Source organism: Callospermophilus lateralis, chromosome 3 (assembly GCF_048772815.1).
Source record: "Callospermophilus lateralis isolate mCalLat2 chromosome 3, mCalLat2.hap1, whole genome shotgun sequence".
Lineage (NCBI taxonomy): Eukaryota > Metazoa > Chordata > Mammalia > Rodentia > Sciuridae > Callospermophilus > Callospermophilus lateralis.
Window position 1 is genome coordinate 172,036,528 of NC_135307.1, and position 18,388 is coordinate 172,054,915.

At 39.0% G+C, this 18,388-nt stretch overlaps 1 protein-coding gene across 1 annotated transcript in view; it reads left to right on the plus strand.

Annotated features, from left to right (window-relative positions):
- The first annotated feature begins 4,574 nt into the window (after window positions 1–4,574).
- Window positions 4,575–18,388, plus strand: part of LOC143394881 (signal-regulatory protein beta-1-like) — a 29,611-nt gene continuing 15,797 nt past the window's right edge. Inside the window, exon 1 of the mRNA XM_077109046.1 lies at window positions 4,575–4,647. Coding sequence (XP_076965161.1) covers window positions 4,575–4,647 — 73 coding nt within the window. The remainder of the gene's footprint in view (window positions 4,648–18,388) is intronic.

Here is an 18,388-nt window from a genome sequence, read left to right on the forward strand (position 1 = left end):
ACCCATCAGCAGAGGTCCTTCCTGAAATCATGTTCCCACACAAGTACACTGGCAAAGATCCAGTTCACAGGGTCTGGTGTTCCAGATTCCAATGGTAGGATGACTCTGCAGCTGGGGTCGAGGCTAGGAAATAGTATCTCTGTATCCATTCTTGGGGTTGGGACAGGAAAGTACTGTTAGGTAGAGAGTGTTAGCAGCTCTCTGCAACAGAGAGCAGCAAAAAGCAGGGCACAGACAACCAGCAGGCCAGAGAGCTGTGCAACATGGTGGAGCCCCTGGGGACAGCCAGGGGGAGGCATGAGCAGTCAGAGGCATGTCCCAGGGACTTTGCTCCTGACTTTAGAACCTTCCTTCCTTATCTCCACTCTATTGTCAAAGAGACAGTTGATAAGCCACTTAAGGACCATGCCAACAGAGCTGTGGGAATTGTACCTAGATACGCACAAGATTTATCAGGAACACACCTCCTATAGAGAAAACCCCTGGGCAAGTGACTTGTTGGGGATTGCTGCAGAGCACACAAGCCAACATTGTGAGGGATTTCACAGATGTGTGTGTAGATGCCACTAGATCACAGTCCAGGGACAGCAACAAGAGAACTTGGGACAGAGACCAACACATTGCATTGTTGTATCTGCTGCTGAATGGAGTGTTCTTATCTACTTGAGGGGATGTTGAGGCATCAGGAAAATTTGAAAATTTAGAAATTGGGGATGCAACTGGAGACCTGTATCTGTGGTACTACTTGGACTTTCTGTCTCCAGCATCCTTAAGCTCCAACCTAATGTAATCCCTTTGACATTTCTTGCAAGACAGGCACAGAGGGAATAACCTGATCAGATTTGGTTAATCTGGGAATATCTGCATTTCTCCATCATGTTGGAAGGACAGTTGTGCCACGTATAGAATTCTAGGTACATTTTTCTCAACACTTTAAAGACATAATCCCACTGCCTCCTGGTTTCCATCATTAAGATCTTGGATGGAAACCTCAGGAGGATCTCCTGTATGTGGTGAGCATGCTTCAGCTTTGTCTCTTTTACTTTAGCTTTTTCAGACTGGTTACAATGTGCTTCTGTGGAGTCAGCTTGACTTGATGGTACCTGGAGTTTGTTCACTATCTTGAATTTGTACATTCATATGTTTTATCACATTTGAGATTGTGGAGGATATTTCTTTTCCAAGTAGTCTTTTGCCCCTTCCCTCTTCTTTGTCCTCTCTTCTCCGATTTTCATATGAGAGGTTCAGGGCACTGTGTCGATACATTCGTTGATGTCCTGCATGAGCTCCAGATTTTTCTCTTGATTATTTTTTTTTCTGAACTGTGGACTCAGCAATGACAATGGTTGCTGCTCCATAATTTGTGATTTCTTAACTGCCTGTTCAAATCTGTGGTCGAATCTCCAGGGATTATGTAAGTTAATTGAGCTCATCAACTCCTGAGATTCTGTTGGTTCCTTTTATCCTTTCTCTTTGTTGATGTTGTCAATTTGCTGGTCATTTTCCACATTTCCTTTTCTTCTTTGTCCATATTTTGCTTTGAGCATGTTTGAGACAGCTGCTTCACAGTGCTGGTCTCTTGTCAGATTGGGCCAAATAGATCCTGATGAGAAGGAGGCAGGAGGATAAGAGCTAGGGAAGGACATGGGAAGGGGGAGGAAAGAGGGTGAGTAACAGGAGGGTGGGAAACAGGGGGAGGCTGCTCAGGCAGCCCCCCGGATATGGAGAGCACAGAACAGAGCCTCGTAATGAAACCCAGCTCTCACAACTCTGGGTGGAGGCCCTAAGAAGGTATCCTAGATATTAGTAACTCCATTTTGGTCCTGGAACTCCATCTTGATCTGAAATCAAAAGTTGTGAATTGCAAAGAAAAAAAAAACTTAAGATACCCTCTCAAAATCCATAAACACAAAATTCTGTTGTTACCCAGCCACCTGCACCCAAGTCAAATCCAGCTTGCTTTTGTTCCTTGTCCAAAAGATATATAAGCTTCCATTCAAGTGACACTAGCTGTTGCACAACCCAACTGGGCAGACTGGCAGGCAGTTCCCATCAATAAACTTTGCTTATTGAGCATGAGACCCTGTCTCAAGAGATTTCTTTGAGCGATCCATCCCAATGTGCCCAGTGATAGCAAACCTGGGCTTCTGATGTTCACAATGATAACATGATAGATTTCTATTGCTTTAGTGACTAGGTGTGCAGTCATTTGTCACAGCAGCATTAGAAAACTTTTGTTCCTGCATAGGCAGAATTAATATCTCAAAATGGCTTTACTACCAAAAGCAACATAGAGATTCAATGCAATCCCCATCAAAATGACAATAACATTCCTCACAGAATTAGAAAAAAACAATTCTTAATTCATTTGTAAGAATAAGAGACCCAGAATAGCCAAAGCCATACTGAGCAAGAAAAGTGATGCAGGGGGCATCAGAGTACCTGACCTGGAATTATACTATAGAGCTATAGTAACAAAAACAGCATGGCATTGGCAACAAATAGACATGAGGAATAGTGTAAAATTATAGAAGGCATAGAGACAAAATTACATACTTGCAGCTATTTCCTATTTGATAAAAGTGCTAAAAATATACTTTAGATGAGAGGCTCTTTACCAAATGGTTCTGGAAAAACTGGATGCTAGATATATGTAGAAAAAGGAAAAATAGATCTGTATCTCAGACCCTGAACAAAAGTCAAATCAAAATGGATTAAAGACTTAGGAATTAGTCTTGAAACCACGCAAATGCTAAAAGAAAAGTTAGGGCCAATATTGCATCTTGTAGTTTCTGGCAACAATTTCTTTAATGAAACCCCCAAAGTGCAAAAAGGGGAAACCAAGAATCAGTAAGAGGGATGCCATCAGTTAACATGTTGTGCACAGAAAAGGAAATGATGAAGGGAATAAAGAAAGAACCTACAGAATGGGAGAGGATCATTATCGGTCACTCCCCCAACAGGGGATTAGTATTCAGAATGTACACAGAAATCAATCCATTCACCCTAAATCATAATAATAACAATAAACCACAAAGAGGAGACAAAAAAAAAAAAACAAAGAGAAACATCTCAAAAGAAGAAACACAAATGGCCAATCTGTATATGAAAAAATTTTCAACATACCTTGTCATCAGGGAAATGCAAATCAACACTACAATACAGCTTCATCTCACTGCAGTCAGACAGCAAATGCCAGGATTACAAATCATAAGTGTTGGCGATGATGACTGGAAAATGCACACTCATCCATTGTTGGTGGGACTGCAAATGAAGGTGACCATTCAGGAAAGCAGAGCGGAGAGTCATCAAATACCTAGGAATGGAAGCACCACATGACCCAGCCATCCCATTCCTTGGTATTTTTTCAAAACATCTAAAATCAGGGATGGAACTAGATAAAGGTATGTAGCAGCATAATTCACAATAGCTAAATCATGCAATCAACCAGTGCCTGTCAATAGATAAATAGACTAAAAAAACTGCTTTTTGTGGAACTGTGCTCCCTGGTTTCTACTTCACAATTTGGAGGAAATTGCTTCTCACTCCATCACGGTCACTTTCTGTTCTCCTCAGCCACAAAGAAGAATGACATCATGGCATTTGACAGTAAGTTGATGGACATGAGAACATCATGCTAAGTAAAGAAGTCACACTCAAAAAGACAAACGTCTAATGTTTTCTCTGAGCTCTGCACACTAGAGTGTAATAAGGAAAGAAGGAGAGAAGGACAGGATACCACACAGATGTGGGAAAGGTCAGTAGAACAGAAGGAGAGCAAGAGTCAAAGAGGAGGGATGGAAAAGGGAGGAAATGCACAAGGAATTCTTTTAAAATTATGTGTAATATAAAGATACCACAGGGAATTTCACATTTAGTGATAAATCAAAAGAACCAATCAAAAATAAATGAAGACATGAGCAAAAGGAAGTCTAGTAGAAATTAGGAAGGAGGAGGGTGTGGGGTGAGCAGGGGAGAGAAAAAGGGAGATCCAGAATTGATCTCTAATTCCATGCACGTATGGTTTTGTCAGGATGAGCCCAACTGTTATGGGGAACTATGATCCTTTACAGAAAAGAAGCTTTTCAGTGATTGTCCATGGCAGGAGGTGACCAGTCCCTCCCCAACACTGAGCAGGCCCCAGGACCCCCCTCCCTCTGCTGAGTAGCTCTGTGTGTAGCTGCTGCAGAGTGAGGCCACCAGCCAGCCACACCAGGGTCTCAGGGTCAGGAGTGGGGGGAACATCCTCCTTGTCCTGCAACTCCCAAATAGACTGTCACCAACACCCAGGACACCATGAGGAGACTAGGGACTAGCGCAGGCCCAGGGAAGGTAGCTTTGTTCCTGGGAGGTGTGGTCCAATTCCTTCTAAAAATGCAGCATAAGAGATCCTTGACCTTTGCTGTCTGTGCTCCTGGTTTCTACTTCATAATTTTGGAGGAAATGCTTGTCACTCTGTCACTGTCACTTCCTCTTGCAACAAGGGACACAGAGTGTCCGTTCTCTCCAGAGAGCAGAGTCAGGGATCTCCCCAGCACAGACATTGGACAGAGCAGGCTCCTCAGGGCTCCACCATGTCTGCACCTGCGTCCTGGCCCCAGCGTCCCTGTCCTGTCCTGCTGCTGACCCTCCTGCTGGGACTCACAGGTGAGTGAGCTCTGTCTGGGGAGAGTCCTCTGTCCTGGCCCCTGGGTCAGCTCTGCCCTGGTCTCCCAGGGACTCAGGACAAACACAGGCTCTGCCATGGAGGCTGGGACAGGGCATTCTCTGGAGCCCAGACCAAGGGTCCTGAGCAGTGTCTCTGGGAGGCCTCCCCTGCAGCTGGGGCCAGAGGTGTCACATCAGCTGATGCTTCAAACAGCAGTGACAAGAATGACCTGCATATTACAATCCTTCAGCTCACAGAACATCTCTCCAGGGGATCAGTGTGTAAATCCTGATAACTTCTGAGATAGCCAAGGTGAGGTGATCTCCTCCAGGCCACAGAGTAAGCACACACACTCTCTCTCTCTCTCTCTCACTCTCTCTCTCTCTCTCTCTCTCTCTAGTCTGGCCGTGAGGTACATGGCTTTGTCCCATCACACCTTCCCCTCCATTGATCTGCTACCTCCCACAGGCCCAAAAGCCATGGGGCCAATCAATGCTGGACTGAAACCTCTAAAACTGTGAGCTAATCATACTTTTCTCTTCATAAGTGGATTTGTCTCAGGTATTACTTACAGTAATGAAGAGTTGACTGACACAGGCTGTGACGATGTCCTTACCCTTATCTACATCATAGGGGGCCAGTGGAAGGCTCCAGGCCTCAGGAAATCTGCTGAGTAATGACTTTCAATTTCTTGAACACTCACCATGGCCAGACTCTCTGAAATGCTGTACAGCTCGTCACATGACCATGACACCCACAGCAGACACTCTGGTCACCCCACCTTACAGCTAAGAAGCGGAAGCACCAGGAGCTCCGTGGTCCTTCAGGAGCAGTGTGAGGGCTGGGGTCTGGGTGCAGATGGTCTGATCTGGAGCCCGTGGTTCAGCCACCATCTTCTCAAACTCTGTGGCCCTGACCCTGCATGTGGCCATACACTGTTTTAATGGTGTGTAGCACAACATCATGGGGTCAGATGTCTGCTTCCAAAGACCTGGGCATCTCATGCTCATCATGGTGGTCTAGAGACCCCAAGAGGATTTGGATCTTGTTTTTTTTCTTTCTTCTTTTTTTGAAGGCAATAAGAAGGGTGCCTGGTTTAAATTTCTATATGAAATTAGTAAACAATTCGTATGTGGACTGATTTACACACTTTGTACAGCTTCTGCCAATGGGCGTGGAGACTGCTGGAGGAAAAGGGTTTGTGGCTTTCTTCTCCTGGGATCTTCTACTTCCTGCCTATATCTGGCAAACAGTTCTTGTTTTGCTAAGCATTCTGTGTGGGAAATTCAACTTGTGGCCATTTCTACAAAATGTATCCACTGAAAATCGACTTCTGCAATGCAGGAAGGGATGCACTGAGCAATTCACATGCTAAGTACACACTGATTGTACACCTACTGTGTGCAGGAACTCTTACAGAAACTTGCAGTGTGTTGAGCATAAAGGAGGCAAAGGATTTGCCCTGTGTAGCTAAGGTACCTCTAGGGACAATGGTGGTGATCAACACACTACAAAGAGGTAAATCATATCACATATTGAACAGTGATCAGTGTGACTTGAAAATAATCAGGGATAAGGGAACTGGAGAACGAGTGGGAGAGGCACTGCAAATGGGGTGGTCTGGGCGGGCATCACTGAGAAGGGGAATCTGAGCAGAGATTTAGAGGAGGGGCAGGAGCGGCCCTGAGGTTTTCTGGCAGAAGGTCTTCCTGGTAGAGAAACCCCATGTGCACAGGGCGTGAGAGCAGATGTCCCTGCTGTGTTCAAGGGACTTCCTCTCACTCTGATTGAACTGGGAGCCACTTCCAGGTGTGGAGTAGAGAGGTGAACTGCCCTGAGCTCAGGAGGCTGCCTGGGCTTTGCAAGGTGTGTTGTCCTTGGGTCCCATGCTTTAGAGGGAGGCTCTGGTTAGGGGTGGAAGGCAGCCACATCCCACTGAGTTCCAGGGTGTATGACGGGTGGCTGTGCCATTCCTACAGTCCACGGATTTCCATTACGTCCACTAGGTTAATTCTTAGGGGTCCAGCTAGCCAAGGGGCCTGGTGGGAGGTGGCCCCCTGAGATACCCAGGCTTTGGGTAAGGGTCTAAGCATGGGGAAGTCACCCCATCCTGCCAGTGGGAAAGGCCAGATGGTCTAGGTTTTGCTTTATCTTCTCCTGATGATGCTTTCGTAGCTGTGGGAGCAGTTGAGGTGATCAATGTTTATGGAGCATCTATGCCAAGGGGTCCCCAGAAAACTGTTGTTTTCATGATATGTAGACAAGTCCATGAGGGGAAGAATTTCCCAAAACCGTGGGGCAGTTTATGATCCTGGTGAGTGGTCCAGGGACTCCAAGGGGAATTTCTGTCTGCTGCTTAAATGGGATAACAGGGGTGTGTGTTGTTCTTTTTTTTAATTTTTTAATTTGTTCTTTTTAGTTATACATGACAGTAGAATGTATTTTGATATATTATACATACATGAAGTATAACTTCCCATTCTTGTGGTTGTGCATGCTGTGGAGTTATACTGGTTGTGCATTTACTGCGCCAATTTGCAGTCCTACCATTAATGTTTGAATGTACCTTTCCCCCGACACATCCTTGCCAACATTTTATTGTTACTTGTGTTATTGATAATTGCCATTCTGACAGGAGTGAGATGGAATATCACTGTAGTACTAATTTACATTTCTCTAATTGCTAGAGATATTGAACATTTTTCATATATTTGTTGACTGATTATATTTCTTTGTCTATGAAGTGACTGTTCCGTTCCTTTCCCATTTATTGACTGGGTTGTTTGTTTGTTTTGGTGTTAAGTTTTTGAATTCTTTATATATCCTAGAGATTAATGCTGTATCTAAGATGTTGGTGGCAAAAATTTTCTCCCATTCTGTGGGATCTCTGTCACCTTCTTCATGTTTCCCTTGCTGTAAAGAAGCTTTGTACTTTGATATCATCCCTTTTATTGATACTTGATTTTATCTCTTGCACTTTAGAAGTCTTGTTGAGGAATTTGCTTTCTAAGATGATATGATGGAGAATTGACCCTACTTTTTCTTCTAGTAGCACAATGTCTCTGGTGTAATGCCTATATCCTTGATCCACTTGAGTTAAGTTTTGCGCAGGGTTAGAGATAGAGGTTTAATGTCATTTTGCTACATGCAGCTGTCTAGTTTTGACAGTACCATTTGGGAAGAGGCTCTCTTTTCTCCAGATAGGTTCATGGTGCCTTGTCTAGTATGAGAGAACTATGTATGTGGGTGTGTCTGTTTGTCTTCTATTCTCTACCACTGGTCTTCATGTCTGTTTTGGTGCTGAAACCATGCTGTTTTTGTCACTATGGCTCTGTAGTATAATTTAAGGTCTGGTATTGTGATGCCTCCTGCTTCACTTTTCTTGCTGAGGATTATTTTGCTATTCTGTGACTCTTATTTTTTTCAAATGAATTTCACAATTACTTTTTCTACTTCTTTGAAGAACATTATTGGAATTATAATATGTATTACATTAAATAGGCATAGTGCTTTTGGTAGTAGAATCATCATGACAGTATTAGCTCTGCCTATCCAAAAACACAGGAGATCTTTCCACATTCTAAGGTCTTATTCTATTTCTTTCTTTAGTGTTTTTGTACTTTTCGTTGTTAGATTGATTCCCAAGTATTTTTGAGGCCATTCTGAATGGGATGGTTTTCTTAACTTCTTTTTCAGTTAATTCATCACTGATATATAGGAATGCAATTTATTTATGAGTGTTAATTTTATATCTTTCTGTTTTCTGAATTCATTCTTGAGAAATGTTTTCTGGTGAGATTTTTTTGGATCTTCTTTGTATAGAATCATGTCAGTGGCAAACACAGATGGTCTGAGTTCTTCTTTTCCTATGCATATCTTTTTAATTCCTTTCTTCTGTCTAATTGCTCTGGCTAGAGTTTCAAGGACAATGTTGAATAAAAGTGGTGAGAGGGTGTCCCTGTCTTGTTCCAGTTTATAGAGGAAATGCTATCATTTTTTTTGTTATATAGAATGGTGTTGGCCTTGTGTTTTGCATATACAGCTTTGACAATGTTGAGGTATGTTCCCATTATCGCTAGTTTTTCTAGTGTTTTGAATATGAATTTATTCTGAATTTTGTCAAATACTTTTTCTGTATTTATTGAGATAATAAACTGGTTCTTGTATTTAGGTCTATTGACATGATGAAACACATTTATTGATTTCCATATGTAGAACCAACCTTGCATTCCTGGGATGAACCTCACTTGATCATGGTGCGTTATCTTTTTAATATGTTTTTATGTTATTTGTATTTTGTCAAGAATTTTTGTATCTATGTTCACCAGGGATATTGTTCAGAAATTTTCTTTCCTAGATGTGGCTTTGTCTGGTTTTGGTATTAGGGATGATACCAGCCTCATATAATGAGTTTAGAAGTGTTATCTCCTTTTATATTTCATAGAATAATTTGAGGAGCATTAGTATTATTTCTTCTTTGAAGATCTGTTCCAGCTAGGCTGAGAATCCATCTGGTCTTTTTCTTTGTTGGTCAGCTTTTGATGACATCTTCATTTCCATGTCTTTCTGATTCAATTTGGATAGGTCATATATGTCTCAAAATTTGTCAATGTCTTCAAGATTTTCTGTTTTATCAGAGTTTATATTTTCAAAATAGTTTCTGATTATCTTCTGCATTTCAGCAGTGTCCATAGCATTATTTCCTTTTTTATTACAATTTTTTATAATTTGAGTTTTCTCTCTCTTTCTCTGTGTTAGCTTGGCTAAGCATTTATAACTTTTGTTTCTTTTTTCAAAGAACCAAACTTTTCTTTTTCAATGTTTAAAACTGTTTTTGTTTCAATTTTATTGACATCATCTCTTAATTGTTTCCTGTATTTTTCTGTGTTTGGTGTTGATTTTTTTCTTGTTTTTCTAGGACTTCAGATATAATACTAACTTATTTAGTTTGTGCCGCAGTCTGGCTGGGCACAATTCAGGAGCCACTTGTCAAAAGAAACGAACTTTATTTTTAGAACACACACACCACACCACACAGCTCCTCAGGAAAAACCTTCAGAGCCCAACTGCCACCACTGGCTTCCCTCAAGCCTTTCAACCTCCCCCACTCCTCCTGCTCTTGAGGCCGATTGGCTGGGTCGCGTGGGCGGAGCCCAAAAAGTCCCCCAATGAGCAGCTCCATGGTCTGAAAGGGCGGGGAAACAGCCCAATGACCATCACTGCAGAGGAGCCAATCAGTTGGCAGCTAGAAGTTGCTGGGGCCTCTGTGAGCCAATCATCAGCTGGCAGCTGGAAGTTTGCTGGCAGCTGGAAGTTTGCTGGGGCCCCTTCAGCTGTGGCTCTTAACAATTTTGTGACTTTCTATTCTTTTAATGAATGAGCTAAATGCAGTGAACTTTCCTCTCAACACTGCCTTCACAGTGTCCCAGAGTTTTGACATCTTGTGTTACTCTTCTCGTTTAACTCTAAGTATTTTTTTATTTAATCTCTGATTTCTTCTACTATCCATTGGTCACTCAAAGGTATATTATCTTTCTCCATGTGTTAGAGTAGTTTCTATTTTTAATCATTGATTTCTTATTCTATTCCATTCTCATTTCATCAACTGTGGGGTACCAGAGTAGAGGATATATAGTTGTTTTATTCCCTCAAGCAGTACAATTCATACAATATCTCACTTCTTAAGACAGCACCAAGCTAGAGCAGCCTGGGCTCTGGGGTTGCCAGGATATGCTGTGAAATCCTTCTCTAATGAACAGCTACTCTGGAGACTCCAGACTGCTCCCCTAATTGGGCTCCAAGCCTATGTTGATAGTGAATCTTTTATTTTTTTCACTTCTTTTCTGGTTCTATACAAAGTATATTTACACCATTCGTGTCTTCATACATGAATTTAGGGTAATGTTGTCCATCTCATTCTGCCATCTTTTCTACCCCCATGCCCTTTTCCTTCCCTGCCCGCCCCTTTCCCTATGTAGAGTTTGTCTAATCCTCCCAGGCTCCCCTTCCCAACCCCACTGTGAATCAGCCTCCTTATATCAGAGAAAACATTTGGCATTTGTTTTTTTTGTTGTTGTTGTTTTTGTTATTGGCTAACTTCACTTAGCATTATATTCTCCATCTCCATCCATTTACCTGCAAATCCCATAATTTTATGTCTTTTAATGCTGAATAATATTCCATTGTGAATATACACCACATTTTCTTCATTCATTCATCTTCTGAAGGGCATCTAGGTTGGTTCTACAGTTTAGCTATTGTGAATTGTGCTGCTATAAACATTGATGTGCCTGTGAACCTGTAGTATGCTGTTTTTAAGACCTTTGGGTATAGACCAAGGAGTGGTATAGCTGGGTCAAATGGTGATTCCATTCCTAGTTTTCCAAGGAATCTCCATACTGCTTTCCATATTGGCTGCACCAATTTACAGTCCCACCACCAATATATGAGTGTGCCTTTTCCCCCATATCCTCACCAAAATTTATCATTGTTGGTATTCTTAATAGCTGCCATTCTGACTGCAGTGAGATGAAATCTTAGAGTAGTTTTGATTTGCATTTCTGTAATTGCTAGAGATGTTGAACATTTTTTCATATATTTGTTGATTTATTGTATATCATCTTCTGAGAAGTGTCTGTTCAGGTCCTTGAACCATTTATTGATTGGATTATTTGTGGGGCTTTTTATTTTATTTGTGTGTGTGTGTGTGTGTGTGTGTGTGTGTGTGTTAAGAATTTTAACTTCTTTATATAAGCTAGAGATTAGTGCTCTATCTGATGTACAAGTGGTAAAAATTTGTTCCCAAGATGTAGGCTCTCTATTGACCTAACTGATTTGTTTCTTTTGCTGAGAAGCTTTTTAGTTTGAATCCATCCCATTTAATGAATCTTGGTTTTAATTTTGCACTATGGGAGTCTTATTAAGAAAGTCAGGGCCTGATCTAAGATGATGAAGATTTGGGCCTACTTTTTCTTCTATAAGTCACAGGATCTCTTCTTTAATTCCTAGGTCCTTAATCCACTTTGAGTTGAGTTTGTGCATGGTGAGAGAAAGGGGCGTAATTCAATTTGTTGCATATGGATTTCCAGTTTTCCCAGCACCAGTTATTGAAGAGGTTATCTTTTCTCCAATGTATTTTTGGCACCGTTGTCTAATATGAGATAACTGTAACCATGTGGGCTAGTCTCTGTGTCCTCTATTCTGTACCATTGGTCTACCAGTCTGATTTGGTGCCAAACCATGATATTTTTGTTACTAGTACTCTGTAGTATAGTTTAAGGTCTGGTATAGTGAGGCCACTTGCTTCACTCTTCCTGCTAAGGATTCCTTTAGCTATTCTGGGTCTCTTATTTTTCCAGATGAATTTCATGACTGCTTTTTCTATTTCTATGAGGAATGTCATTGGGATTTAGATTGGAATTGCATTAAATCCATATAGTGCTTTTGGAAGTATGGTCATTTTGTTAATATTAATTCTGCCTATCCAAGGGCAAAGTAGATCTTTCCATCTTCTAAGGTCTTCTTTGACTTATTTCTTTAGCATTCTGTAGTTTTATGCTTGTAGAGGTCTTTCATTTATTTCATTAAGTTGATTCCCCAATTTTTTTTTTGAGGCTATTATAAATGGGGTAGTTTTCCTCATTTCCCTTTCTGAGGATTTGTCACTGATGTACAGAAATGCCTTTGATTTATGGGTGTTGAATTTATATCCTACTACTTTAATGAATCCATTGACTAGTTCTAGAAATTTTCTGGAGGAACATTTAGGGTCTTCTATATATAGAATCATATCATCGACAAATAGTGCCAATTTGAGTTCTTCTTTTCCTATGTGTATCTCTTTAATTTCTTTCATCTGTTTAATTTCTCTGACCAGTATTTCAAGAACTATGTTCAATAGAAGTGGGGAAAGAGGGCATCCCTGTCTTGTTCCAGTTTTTAAAGGGAATGCCTTCAATTTTTCTCCATTTAGAATGATGTCGCCTGGGGCTTAGCATAGATAGCCTTTTTGATGTTGAGATATTTTCCTGTTATCCCTAATTTTTCTAGTGTTTTGAAAATAATAGGGTGCTGTATTCTATGAAATGTCTTCTGCATTTATTGGGATAATCATATGATTCTTATCTTTAAGGCTATTGATGTGATGAATTACATTTATTGATTTCTATATGTTGAACCAAACTTGCATCCTGGAATGAAACCCACTTGATCATGGTGCACAATCTTTTTGATATGTTTTTATATTTGATTTGCCAGAATTTTATTTAGAATTTTTGCATCTATGTTTATTAAAAATATTGGTCTAAACTTTTCTTTTTTTTTTTTTTTTTTTTTTTTGCTGTGTTTCTTTGCCTGGTTTTGGAATCAGGGTGATATTGGCCTCATAGAATAGTTTGGAAGTTCTCCCTCTTTTTAATTTTCTAAAATATTTGAAGCATATTGGTATTAGTTCATCTTTAAAGGTATTGTAGAACTTGGCTGTGTATCCATCTGGTCCTGGGCTTTTCGTGGTTGGTAGACTGTTGATGGCATCATCTATTTTATCACTGGGAATTCATCTGTTTAAATTGTGTATATAATCCTGATTCAATTAGGGTAAATTATATGACTCTAGAAATTTTTCAATGCCTTCAATATTTTCTATTTTATTGGAGTACAAGTTTTCAAAATAATTTCTAATTATCTTCTGTATTTCGGTAATGTCTGTTGTGATATTTCCTTTTTCATCATCTATGTTGATGATTTGAGTTTTCTCTCTCTTTCTCTCTGTTAGCATGTCTAAGGGTCTTTCAATTTTACTTATTTTTTTCAAAGAACCAACATTTTGTTTTGTCAATTTTTTTGATTGTTTCTTTTGTTTCGATTTCATTGATTTCAGCTCTGATTTTAATTATATCTTGGCTTCTACTGTATTTGCTGCTGATTTGTTCTTCTTTTTCTAGAGTTTCGAGGTATAGTGTGAGGTCATTTATTTGTTGGCTTCTCCTTCTTTTAAGGAATGAACTCCATGAAATGAATTTTCCTTTTAGTACTGCTTTCATAGTGTCCCAGAGTTTTCTATATGTTGTGTCTGAGTTTTCATTTACCTCTAAGAATTTTTTTATTTCCTCTTTGATGTCTTCTGTAACCCTTTGTTCATTCAGTAGCATATTGTTTATTCTCCATGTGATGTAGGAATTTTTCTTTCTTATTTTATTATTGATTTCCAATTTCTTTCCATTATGATCAGATAAAATGCATGGTAGTATCTCTACTCCTTTGTATTTGCTAAGATTTGCCCTGTGACATAATATATGGTCTATTTTTGAGAAAGATCCGTGTGCTGCTGAGAAGAAAGTGTATCCGCTTGATGTTGGGTGGTATATTCTGTATATGTCAATTAAGTCTAAGTTATTAATTGTATTATTGAGTTCTATGATTTCTTTGTTCACCTTTTGTTTGGAAGATCTGTCCAGTGGTGAGAGAGGTGTATTAAAATCTCCCATGATTATTGTGTTGTGGTCTATTTGACTCTTGAACTTGAGAAGATGATGAACATAGCTGCACCATTGTTTGGGGCATATATATTAATGATCATTAAGTCTTGTTGGTGTATGGTTCCCTTGAGCAGTATGTATTGTCCTTGTTTATCCCTTTTGATTAACTTTGGCTTGAAGTCTATTTTATTTGATACAAGTATGGACACCCCTGCTTGCTTCCAAGGTCCATATGAGTGGTTTGATTTTTCCCAACCTTTCACCTTCAGTCATGTATGTCTTTTCCTATCAGATGAGTCTCCTGTAGGCAGCATATTGTTGGATTTTTTTAATCCAGTCTACTAGCCTATGTCTTTTGATTGGTGCATTTAAGCCATTAACATTTAGGGTTACTATTGAGATATGGTTTGTACTTCCAGCCATATTTGTTTATTTATGTTACTTAACATGATTTGTTTTTCCTCTTTGATTAGTTTTTCCTTTATTGTACTACCTCCTGCTGTTGGTTTTCATTGTTATTTTCCATTTCTTCTTCCTGTTATGTTTTGCCAAGGATGTTTTGAAGAGCTAGTTTTCTAGCTGCAAATTCTTTTAACTTTTGTTTATCGTGGAAGATTTTTATTTAATCTTCAATCCTGAAGCTTAATTTTGTTGGATACACGATTCTTGGTTGGAACCCATTTTCATTCAGCATTTGAAATATGTTGTTCCAGGATCTTCTAGCTTTCAGAGTCTGTGTTGAAAGATCAGCCATTATCCTGATTGGTTTACCCCTAAATGTAATCTGCTTCCTTTCTCTTGTGGCTTTTAAGATTCTCTACTTATTCTGTATGTTGGGCATCTTCGTTATTATGTGTCTTGGTGTGGATCTCTTATGATTTTGTACATTCGGCATCCTGAAGGCTTCTAATATTTGGATTTCTGTTTCATTCTTTAAGTCTGAGAAGTTTTCTAGTATTATTTCATTGAACAGATTGCTCATTCCTTTGGTTTGGACCTCTATACCCTCTTGTATCCCAATAACTCTTAAGTTTGGTCTCTTTATATTATCCCATATTTCTTGGATGTTCTGCTCATGATTTCTTAACATTCTTGCTGAGCTGTCTATGTTCTTTTCTAGTTGAAAAACTTTGTCTTCATTGTCTGATGTTCTATCTTCTAAGTGTTCTACTCTGCTGGTAATACTCTCATTTGAGTTTTTAATTTGGTTTATTGTTTCCTGCATTTCCAGGATTTCTTGGGTTTTTTATATCCTCTATCTCCCTGTAGAGTTGATCTTTTGCTTCTTGGATTTGTTTATGTAATTCATTGTCAAAGTAATCTTTCATTGTCTGATTTTGCTGTGTAATGTCTTCCTTGAGACTCCAGACCATCTGAAGCATGTGAATCCTGAATTCTTTATCTGACATTCCATCTGCTACAGATATTACCTCTTCTAATGTTGAATTGACCTGCATTGTTTGTGGTCCTTTCTTTCCTTGTCTTTTCATACTGCTCATGTTTCTTTCTAGCTTTGTGAAACTGTTGTGTTAATGGTTTTCCCCTTATATATTTATATTGTTCTTGTATAGCTCCAAAATTCCTCTTTTACGGAGAAAGACAATGTTAAGAGTTCCCAATATTAACAGTACATCATCTAAGCCAAGTTTTCATTATGAATACATTTATAGTTAGAATCTAAGTCTACAGATATTGGTTTCAACTATTATTTAAAAATATAGTCATTAGTTTCATAAAAGGCATACCATATCTGGTGGCATATAGAAAACTGAATGTCAGATGAAAGATGTTATATTTAGGTAGAAAGGAGTGAGGGTATGAAGTTAATCTAACTTAGCAACTTTGGAGAACTCTAACCAATAGACTGGTAATTTATGGAAGAATGTATAGATTCAACCTCCTATCTGTATTTAGATAGTTACACTATGTATAGATAGTAAAAGTTAGGGGGTTGAAAGTGGGATAGAGGGAGTAAGAATGAAGAAGAAAGAAAAAAACAAGAAGAAAAGAGAAAAAGAGAGAAGGAAAAAGAAAGTAAGGAAGGAAAAAGGAAAAAATGGGGTAGGTGAGGCATATGCAACTCCTCTATGTTATATTATTTTGGTGATTCAGTTGTTCATGCACAGTTCTTGGTTTCACATATGTTGAGGTTGTGAAAGAGAGAGAAGAAAAGAAAGAGAAAAAAAGTCTCTCAGAACTCTGTTTTCCTTTCTTCCAGTAGGTGACATTGTCTATTCCTAGCTTGAGCCTCTGTGTTCAGGGTGGTGGATGTAGCCAATGTAAAAGGACATGAGCTTCCACCTGTATTCTCCCTACTCTAGTCTCTGAGGTGGAAACCAGCTGCCTGTACAGTTGTTGCTTTGCATTGATAGCTACACTCCCCCCAAAAAAAAGCTTGTGGGAAATATTTTGACTTATCACAGCTAAGGTTGGGGGAGTTGGAAACCAGGTACCTGGATCAGCCACAGAACCGTGCTGATAGCCACACCCCCTTTGGTTGGTTTTAAGGGTTGATGGGCTTCCTTTGGACTAGCGCACAGGGCCAGTGCTGGGCTCCCTCCTCCAGTCTGGTGCGGTGCCAGGCTTCCTCCTCCGGTCTCTGGAGTGGATTTTATTTATTATTTCATCATTGATTTCCAATTTCATTTCATATTGATCTGATAGAATGCAGAGTAGTGTCTCTACTTTTTTATATTTTACTAAGATTTGCTTTGTGGCATAGCATATGATCTATTTTAGAGAAGGATCCATGTGCTGCTGAGGAAAAAGTGTATTCTCTCATTGAAAGGTGAAACATTCTATATATGTTAAGTCTAAATTATTGATTGTATTATTGAGTTCTATAGTTTCTTCATTCAGCTTTCTTTTGGAAGATCTATCCAGTGGTGAAAGAGGTGTGTTAAAGTCACCCAAAATTATTGTGTTGTGGTCTATTGACTCTTGAACATTAAAATAGTTTGTTTGATGAACATAGATGCCGCATTGTTTGGAGCATATATATTTATTATTATTAAGTATTGTTGGTGTATAGTTCCCTTGAGCAGCATGTAGTGTCCTTCTTTATCCTTTTTGATTGACTTTAGTTTGCAGTCTATTTTATTTGATATGAGGATGGAAATTCCTGCTTGCTTCTGGAGTTCATGTGAGTGGTATGATTTTTCCCAACCCTTCATCATCAGTCTTTGAATGTCTTTTACTATGAGATGAGTCTCTTTGAGGCAGCATATTGTTGGATCTTTTTTTTATCCAATCTGCAAGCCTATGTCTTTGGATTGGTGAGTTGAGGCCATTAACATTCAGAGATATTATTGAAACATGATTTGTATTCCCAGCCATTTTTGTTTATTTTTGGTACTTAATTTGACTTAATTTCTCTTTTGATAGGCTTTTCCTTTAGTGCAATACCTCCCTCTGCTGATTTTCATTGTTGTTTTTCATTTTCTCTTCATGGAATATTCTGCTGAGAATGTTCTGTAGTGAAGGCTTTCTAGCTGTAAATTCTTATAACTTTTATTTATCATGGAAGATTTTTATTTTATCATAAAATCTAAACCTTAATTTTGCTGGATACAAAATTCTTGGTTGGCATCCATCTTCTTTCAGAGCTTGGTATATGTTGCTCTAGGATCATCTAGCTTTCAGAGTCTGGGTTGAAAAAATCTGCTCATAACCTAATTGGTTTCCCCCATATGTAATCTGATTCCTTTCTCTTGTGACTTTTAATATTCTCTTCTCATTCTGTATGTTAGACATTTTTATTATAATAATGTGCTTTAGTGTGGATCTGCTGTGATTTTGTACATTTGGCATTCTGTAAGCCTCTTGAATTTGATTTTCCAAATCATTCTTTGGAAAATTTTCTGATACCATTTCATTGAATAGGTTGTTCGTTTCTTTGGTTTGGAATTCTATGCCTTCCTCTATTCCAATGACTCTTAAAATTTGGTCTTTTTGTGCTATCCCATATTTCTTGAATGTTCTGCTCATGGTTTTTTACCATTTTGACTATGTGGTCTACATTCTTTTTAAGCGTATATATTTTCTCTTCACTGTCTGATATCCTGTCTTCCAAATGGTCTACTCTGTTGGTGATTCTTCAATTGAACTTTTAATTTGATTTATTGTTGTTTTTTTTTTTTATTCCAAGGATTTCGGTTTGTTGTTTGTTTACCTCTATCTCCCTATTGAAGTAATCTTCTGCTTCCTGTATTTGTTTATGTTGCTCTTTGTCAAAATGATCTTTTTTAATATTTTTTTTTGTTTT